The 9,516-nt window shown below is 35.2% G+C and overlaps 1 protein-coding gene across 1 annotated transcript; it reads left to right on the forward strand.

The window, feature by feature from the left end:
* The first annotated feature begins 4,016 nt into the window (after window positions 1–4,016).
* LOC107790509 (putative arabinosyltransferase ARAD2) lies at window positions 4,017–9,288 on the forward strand. Its single transcript, XM_016612435.2, has 3 exons — window positions 4,017–4,847; window positions 7,122–7,375; window positions 8,438–9,288. The coding sequence occupies exons 1-3, from the start codon at window positions 4,229–4,231 to the stop codon at window positions 8,987–8,989; spliced, it is 1,425 nt and encodes a 474-aa protein (XP_016467921.2). The 5' UTR covers window positions 4,017–4,228; the 3' UTR covers window positions 8,990–9,288.
* Window positions 9,289–9,516: the final 228 nt, after the last annotated feature.

Raw genomic sequence — 9,516 nt, forward strand, 5'->3', positions numbered from 1 at the left:
TTGAGTAGGGCAAGTTCTTGAACTCGGGCATCGAAAAACGGATTCGTGGTTAGGATAGACATATATCTAATTGCCTTGCTTGGTTGATTTACAGGAATTATAAATGCGTTCTTGTTGATTCTAACTCCATAGACATATAGGCTTTAGGTTAGCTTGAATAGGCGAGTAAGAACTCGACAGATTTTTATGAGCAATATTAACCTTGTCAACCAATAAGCTAGATAAATTAGTCGGTCAATTCAATTTAAGAATACAATAGGATTGCTAGATAGCCCATAACCCTAGATCATTTTTATTACATTGATCTCATAAAAATCTGCTCTTTCTCTGTTCAAAGTTCATTATTTATATTTTTTATTTAATTAGTTTAGAATCAAATATTTTTAGGTTTAATTCTTGTTTAGATAATTAGGATAGTCTAATTTAGTTAATAGTTAATCATAAGTTCTCGTGGGTTCGACATCCGACTTTTAGTCACTTTATTACTTGACGACCGCGTATACTTGCGTGAGTGTGTTTGGTCGCAACAGAGGTCTATAATACATCTTATTCGAGACAAATGTGGTTTGAAGTGTGACAAACTACCCACAATTTTGTATGAAGACAATGCAGTATGCATAGCCCAATTGAATGGAGGATTCATAAAGGAGATAGGACAAAGCAAATTTCACCAAAATTATTTTTCACACATAATCTTCAAAAGAATGGTGGTATCAATGTGCAACAGATCCGTTCAAGTGATAATATGGCTGATCTGTTCACCAAATCTCTACCGACGTCAACCTTCAAGAAACTAGTGTACAAGATGGGGATGCGAAGGCTCAAGGATGTAAATTGATGCTCTCATCATGGGGAGTTAATACGCGTTGTACACTTTTTCCCTTATAAAGTTTTGTCCCACTAGGTTTTCCTTGCAAGGTTTTTAACGAGGCAACCAAAAGGCGTATTTCTAAACATGTGTACTCTTTTTCCTTCACTAGGATTTTTTTCCCATAGGGTTTTTTCCTAATAAAGTCTTAACGAGGCACATTATATATGGACATCCAAGGGGGAGTGTTATAAGAAAAATCAAATTATGGTGGATGTCTATTCTTCCTCCATGATATTCTCAAATACTTAATGACATATTCAATGACATATTTTTCTTCACTTTTCATGCATATATAAAGGCCTTGTAATAGATAAGAAAATACACACAATTGAAGAAGAAAATCTCTTCCTTCTCTCTATCTCTATTTCTTGTTTATGTTTTACTAAATTGTTTTTATTTCATAACAACGTGTCTTGTTCATATTTTACTAAATTACTTTTATTTTATACCAGAAACAACCCAACTTTTTCTTTTTGGGTGCCATAACTTTGGTTTGAGGTTAGGTTTTTCCAATCCAGGCTAGAACATGGTGTCAGCCTACTTTTACATTGGAAATACAGATAGACCACCAGGAAGACTTTAGGCGGTGAATATAAACTCCAAGCATATCCAATTAATTAGTTGATACAATTACTTTTTCTTTTGTCCACATTGAATGAATTGTTAATTATATACTCTCTAGTTCATAATAAGTTATTTTTTAGTTTTTGATACACTCCTTAAGAAAATACAAATTCTTAGAAAAAAAATATATTCATTAAATTACTTTTAATTAATTGTTACCTTGACATATTGAGATATGTAAATAAAGGCAAATTTTTGAAAAATAAAATTACTTCCTTCTTGATTATGCAAAAAGATAAGTATTTATTTTGGATCAAAATAAAAAGGTCAAAAAGGTACTTATTATGGACTAGATTGCTCAAGCCAAAGAACACGGTTTCTACTTTCTTACTTTCTTAGAGTCAAATGATTAACATGTTACTTGAGCCGCGTATCAATTTAATATCAGATACATAAATCATTTAGATGGAAAAGTTTGCAGGGAGTTTGTTCTACTCCCTCCGTCTCAAATTATCTATCATAATTATCTTATACACGCCTCTTAAAAAAAATTAATTAGGATAAAATTTTGACTACTTTACCTTTATTCATATCTTAATATTTAATCTTTCTTTATTTATATTTGAACAAAGTTATCCATAATAAAGGTATTTGTAGTCTTCAAGGATAATTATTAGTAAGGGTATCGGATAATTATTAGTAAGGATAAAAGAGAAAAAAAATAATTAATTTTGTTTTGAACTTCTAAAATGACAAATAATTTGAGACAACTATTTTTAGTAACAACGACTGATAATATGAGACGGATGGAGTAATTATCAACTCAAATGCTCCCTCAAGTTTAAGCTAGATCTATTTTCAACAATACTACATAAACTTCTGCACATCTGATCCTTAAGATTAGGAAGAAAAAAAGGTACAATTTTGATCTTTTAATTTTGTTAAGAGTAAGTATATTTGTGTAAATCTTGGAGTTTGGTTGTCTAGTAATATATTCACATTTTATTACCAAATTTTGTCAAGAGTAAGTATATTTGGCCTCATCAACTATTTAAAAGACTCCATTTGTTAAATTTAATGAAAATTGTAAAAAAAAAATCAAAAACTTCACTAGACAAAATATATCCAAAAAAAAAAAGCAAAAGCTACACTTCTCTAGATAAAAGAAATAAATAAAAAATAGTAAAAACTGTAAAAAAAGCTGCATCTCTAAATATGAAATTTCATTAGATCCTATTTTTTTTACCATTCTCAGTCGATCTAACAACTAGAATGGAAAAATATTTTATGAAAATTAGAAGTGCATATTCTTGGCAAACCAAAACTACTTATAAGGATATTAGAGCAATTACTTTAAACTCGAAAAAAAATCAAAACTGCCCTTGAACTATTAGAGTTGATACAATAATACCCTTCGTCCACCTATTTTAAAATTTGACCCTCACCGTTTTGTTTTCGGCTCAAAACAACCCTGTTTGGTTAAAAAAAACTTTAATTAATTTTCATGTCATCAGTCTCATTGGCCTAAGATAAAATCCACCTAAATTAAAATAAATCCACCCGCATCGAAAACCCATATCCAAAAAACTAAATTTTTAATGCAATTCTCCTTCTACAAGCGTCATCTTCTTCTCAAAACAATGCACCACCTTATCAATCTCTCTCCTCTTCCCCCCCCCCTCCCCCTCCCCCTCCAAAGCGTCTATGCGTCCATATTCTTCCTCTCATTTTTTTTGTGACCTTGCACTTCATTTGAATAATCACCACAACCATCATTAAATTTTATTTTCAGACTATCAAATTTTTTAGTCACCAACACTTTACGTCATACAACTTTCACCCGAACGTATAAACACTAACATAGAGTCGACGGTGATGGTCATTGAGCATTTGCAATATTTTTTAGCGTATATTTCCTGAACATCCGGTCAGATTCATAAATTAAGCTGTAGTACGAGGATGCTCATCAGGCTATATCAGCACCGCCAATTTCAAGAAAGAGACGGCAAAATCAAGAGGAATATTTGAGAGCCTATGTCTAAGAATATGAGAGAATACGGCTTATTGGAGAAGGTGACTATAACAAACACTTCGTTGACTTTACTGTAAAAAATAGTGAAGTGTAGTAAGAAAAAATTGATGATGAATGATATTTCTGTGATGGAAAAAAATAAGAGTGTCGATGTATATATTTAGTGGAGGAAGAAATAGGAAGAAGAAGGTGATGAACTGTAAGAGTTTTGTTTGCTTAAAAAATGGGTGTGCGAGAGTTGTTGGAGTATTTTTGAAAAGAAAGAGGAGACAGAAATGGAGACAAGTGAGACTTGCTCTAAAAGCACCTCCACCTCCACCTCCGACCGGGTTCGAGTCGTAGATCCTGGAGAGTTTAAAAAAAAAAAGAAATGGAATAGGACGATGACGTAGAAATTAATTAATATTTTTTTTAATTAAACAGCGCTGTTAGTCATAGGGTAGTATTTTTGTTTAAACTTATCCTAAACAATATTAGGGATTATTTTTGTATTTTTCTCCACAAATTTGAGTATTTCATATTACACCTCTGAGTCTGACTGACTGAAATATTCTCGTCTTCTCCGTCTAAATATTTTGTTACCCTTTAGATAAAAAAACGCAAGCTAGATCAATCATTCCACTACTACTTTTATCCCAAATGCAGAAAGAATAGAACTGAAACAGATTCTATAAACATCATTTATTTACGCACAACTTGAATCAATTGAATCAACACAGAAACCCTATCTAGATGAAACAGGAACCTCAAAGAACAACAACATGATGCCACTGAAGAACACCAATTCATCCTGCAGTATCCCTTCTCTCTTCATCTCTCTCTCTATACTCTGCATTTTACCACTTTCCCTCTTCTTTTTCCACTCTTCCCCAACCCCAATAAACCCAAATTTCAACTTTCAAGAATCTCATAATTCCATCAAAGTTTATATAGCAGATCTTCCAAGATCCCTCAACTATGGATTACTTGAAAAGTACTGGTCTTTAGATTCAGATTCAAGAATTGGGAGTGAAGTAGACAATGAAATAAGAAAGACCCATACGGGCAAAAGTTCTCAAAATTTACTTCCTTATCCAGAAAACCCAATAATCAAACAGTACAGTGCTGAGTATTGGATCTTGGGTGATTTGATGACGCCAGAAAAGTTAAAGATTGGATCTTTCGCTAAAAGGGTGTTTAGTGCTGAGGAAGCTGATGTGATTTTTGTTCCTTTTTTTGCAACATTGAGTGCTGAGATGCAGCTGATTGTAAATAAGGGTGTGTTTAGAAAGAAGGAGAGGAATGAGGATTATGAGAGACAAAGAATGGTTTTGGATTTTGTGAAGCAAACTGAAGCTTGGAAACGATCTGGTGGACGTGATCATGTGTTTGTTATTACTGGTAAGTGCTGGAATTCACAGCTTTTTATGCATAGTTGTATGTAATTGTCTCCAATTTTTCAGCTGCTGTTGATGTAAGTCAATTTTTGGTTCATGACATTTTAGCAATTTACACTGTATGTAGGTCTTTTCCATGGGACAAGTTAGTAATTAGCTACCTAACCTGCTATCCGATTGTTTAGTATGCTGCTTCTGTAGAGATGATGCATAAATGTTCTTGAGGAAATATGAAGTTATAATTCTTTTCTAAATTTGGAGATGATTTGAGAGTCTCAAAAAATAGAAAGCTGAGTTGGATTGGAGGAGACAAAATGCTACTAAAATGTAAAACAAGAATGACTGCAATTTTGATAAGGAAATTTTGAGTTTGCTATTGTACTATTTCTAGTATTGCGGATTGCAATTAACAATTTGGTAGGGAATTTGTGAGTCATGATAACTATGCCCTGGAGTCTGTTGATCTTTCTAGTTATTGTTTATTGCGCATTGGTGCTTGAGAGATTGGATAATTGGTGTTTTGGATGAAGCTTGTATAGTTCTTTCTTTATGATGTGTATTAGAGACTATTGGGTGCCACCAGTGCCTTTTGCAATAGATGGTATTGAGATAGAATTTGATCTTTTTGCAGTTAGGGTAACCATTTGTTTAGAGAGGTTCCATTCTTCTATATGTGCTAACTTTTGGTTTTAGTAACTTCCGAAGTGTGGAAGTAATCTGCATATGAAGTCAGGTATTTTTTTTTCCTGAAATAAAAGAAGGAACTGAGCCAGTTAGGTTTTCTTGATATTCTTTTGTAAATGCTCTTCAAAATAGCAAGAAATAGGTGAATATCGTGCTTAGTCTTTCAGGATGCAGCTCAGCTTCAACTGAACTGCAGCAATCATCAATCTGATTTAAGTTGTGCTTGAACTTTTAGGCTTTAGCTTAGCTTCAATTGATAGACATGTCAGGCTGCAGCCGTGAGATTTAATCCATAGATTCTCACATGATACTTACTTTGGCTTTATTTCAATAATCGTGGTGTCCGGACCAGCTTGCGCACACCTCGACTATTCCACGGGTTACCTGCTACCTCCCACCAACACAGTTACCGACTCTATCCACCAAGGCTTTGACAGAAGAGAAGAATTCGCGTAGTGTTTTTGCCTCCGCTAGGAATTGAGCCTGAGATCCCATGGCTCTCAAAAAGAAACAAATGTTGGCTGTTGTGCACTGTTTGCATGTAATTGTGTTCTATATTTACTCGTGCTACTATCTTATCAAACAGTCACTGAAAAAGAATGCTAAAAGTTACTGAGTTCTTATGCTTGCCGGATCCAACTTGGACTCTGGTATCTTGCAAAACAACTTAGAATGTTGTATAAAATCATCCTGATAGGGGCACTTCTGATTATAATAGAGCCTGCATTTTTTATCAGTCTACATCACAGAAAGCTTGTGGTTTAAGCGAGCTGTCTGATTTTAGGTTTTGGTTTCTTATTTTTTATTGGGGAGCTGCTGACTTACAAAATATATGCCAAGTAGTAACTACGAGCCTAAAAGAGTTTAATTAGATTCAGTAACAATTCTTCGATTTGTCAAATATGTACTTATTGAAAGTGCTTATGCTTGAATCTTTTGAAGCAAACATAATAAGCAGGGCTGAGTTGGACTGCTTGGAGACCTTCTTAGGGGCACGGGGATTTGTTTGGGTGTGAAAAGTGATGTATTGACTTAGGTAGAGAAGGTCTTGCCCTGCTTATCTTTTGCATAATTGAGCAATGCTCCTAAGGGAGATTCTTCAGTTGCATCTGAGTTAATTCTTCATGACATATCTGGTGAAGTGCACTAATATTTTGATGGTATTTTGTTTGAGTGATCTGCATCTTGCTATTTCACTTAAAATAGTCTCCTTTCCTTTTCCACCCATATTATTTAGTCCAATGCAGTTGTGATCAAATAAATTATACTGCACACATTTTTCATCGCTGATCCTCTGCTCCACCTTGAATTTGACACGATATGCTGTTTTATTCAGTTGCTTTGTCTGTTTATCATGTGTAGTTATGTAACTGATTCTAAAACTCATGTCTGACCATGAACTATTGTAGCAAATAATCCCGAGTTCCAATTTGTAAAATCGTCTCGCCAGCCTGCTTTTCTATTGACTGTGTAATTGTTCTTTCCCAATTATGTTCTGCCTGAAAAAAAAAGAGGGAAGTGGAACATCTTAGAATCTTATAATTTAGTCTCTGCAATGTCAGGTTATTTTACAACTTGAAGCATTCTTTGGCAGACCCTGTTGCAATGTGGCATGTGAAGGCTGAGGTTGCTCCAGCAGTTCTTCTGGTGGTAGATTTTGGTGGGTGGTACAAGCTTGACTCAAAAGCGTCTAATGAGAGTTCATCTGACATGATACATCACACCCAAGTTTCGTTGCTGAAGGATGTAATCGTGCCTTATACGCACCTACTTCCTCGTTTGCCCTTATCTGAAAACAAGAAACGGGAAACCCTTCTCTATTTCAAAGGAGCTAAACATAGGCATCGGGTCAGTATTATTAACTTTTTCCAGAACTCTAGCTAAATATAATCTGCTACCTGCTTCTAACAATATTGCCTGTGTACGATCTGTCAAGTCAACTATTTTATGAATAACTTTATATCCAATTTAAATACCTTGAAAAGTTTGGATTTCAAACTTTGGGGAATGACTTCACCAAGGGAACATTTTTAAAGCTTGGGAGAAAACTAGGAGCTTGAATTATACCAATGCCCGGTAGAAGACAGGTTGTTTGAACCCAAGGGTATGGCCTAATAGTCAACAAAGTAGGTGAAAATCATGGGAGACGAAGGTTCAAATTCCATTTGAGACAAAAAACACTAGATGATTTCTTCGCATTTGCTTAAGCCGTGGTGGGAGCTAGCAGGCATCAGGTAGAATAATTGAAGTGTGCGCAAACTGATCTGGATGCTACCGTTATCAAAAAGAAAGGGAGAAAAAAAGAAAAACAAGGTGTTTGAATTATACCATGGTGCTGTTTCTTAGTCTCTTAATAAATAACAATGCAAAATTTTTGGTCACTTAAAGATGTCGTCGTGCCGTGTAGCTATTTACTGCCTCTTTTGCCCTTATATTACAGACAAACAGAAAAAAAAAACTTTCTTTGCTTCAGGGGAAATAAATATATGCATTGGTAGTATTATTGAGCTCTCCGGGACGTCCATATGAATATAGTCTGCTTCCTGCTTGCAATCATACTGGGTGAATGATCTATTTTACTTGTGAGCTTCTTCACAAGATATGACTGGAACTCCTTTTGATCACAATGCAGATGGTATGGACTATTCTGTCATCAGATTTTGGCCTACTGTAAATGAACTTGCTCTGTTTCCAGAAACTTTTCTGAATACAATTAAGTACTAATTGATTGGAAAAATCATTGTTAGGGTGAAGCATAAAAAGGACTTACACAATTCTGTTGTATGCTGTGCTTGACCACACGTGCAACGTTGTCTTGGCTTTTTTGCCTGTCAAAGTGCCTACATTAGACGATAACATCGCTCTTCTTGCTCGCTAGTTTTAGGTCATTAAGTATTTTTCTGTGTGCAGGGAGGCATCGTTCGAGAAAAGCTTTGGGACTTGCTAATAAATGAACCCGGGGTGGTGATGGAGGAAGGCTTTCCAAATGCCACTGGGAAGGAGCAGTCTATAAAGGGTATGAGGACTTCAGAGTTCTGCTTGCACCCGGCAGGGGACACACCAACCTCGTGCCGACTGTTTGATGCCATTCAAAGTCTTTGTATTCCCGTCATTGTTAGTGACATCATTGAGCTCCCATTTGAAGGGATGGTGGATTATTCAGAATTTTCGCTGTTTGTAGCAGTTAGTGATGCACTTCGGCCAAGTTGGCTCGTGAACCATCTTAGGAGCTACTCTGACGAGCAAAAGGATAAGTTTCGACGTAAAATGGCTCAGGTGCAGCCCATTTTCGAGTATGAAAATGGTCAACTGGGTGGAATTGGTCCTATACATCCAAATGGTGCTATAAATTACATATGGAGAAAGGTTCACCAGAAACTGCCCATGATTAAAGAGGTTATTATCCGCGAGAAGAGGAAACCTCCCGGTGTCTCAGTTCCACTTCGTTGCCATTGTGCTTGATAAGATTTTTTATTCTTTTATTCTTTTCTTCAAAAGGTAATTATACATCATACATGCTTCATATCACAAGAAGGAAATAGTCTAGATTTCCTTTAAGGTCTTTTTCCTACAAGTCTTTAGCCCAAAAAAAGGGGTTCATAGTACACACTAATAATCATTGTTTTGCAAAACGTTTTTGTTTAGCTAAGCAAATCCGCCAGTTCCTAAAAATATGTAGTAAGGGCGGGGCTATTCAAGCTGTCCATGAGATGAAATGTGCTGAGTATATGTGATTAATGAAGCTATGAATTTGTCTTGAATGTATGTTCATTGAATGAGGCTGTTGTCAATTGCAGCTTTCAACTCAGCATAACTTCCATTCCCCATTACAGCTTCTGATAACATTGTTAAGATCAATTAACAATCTTCCCAATTAGTGATTCCAGCAAGAAAAATTGCTTTGCTGTTTGTTAGATTTTGATTTTCTATTATCCAAAACAATACATCTAAGTCCCAAACAAGTAAAAGGAAAAAACTAGTGGCTTTTC

Source organism: Nicotiana tabacum, chromosome 12, assembly GCF_000715075.1.
Source record: "Nicotiana tabacum cultivar K326 chromosome 12, ASM71507v2, whole genome shotgun sequence".
Lineage (NCBI taxonomy): Eukaryota > Viridiplantae > Streptophyta > Magnoliopsida > Solanales > Solanaceae > Nicotiana > Nicotiana tabacum.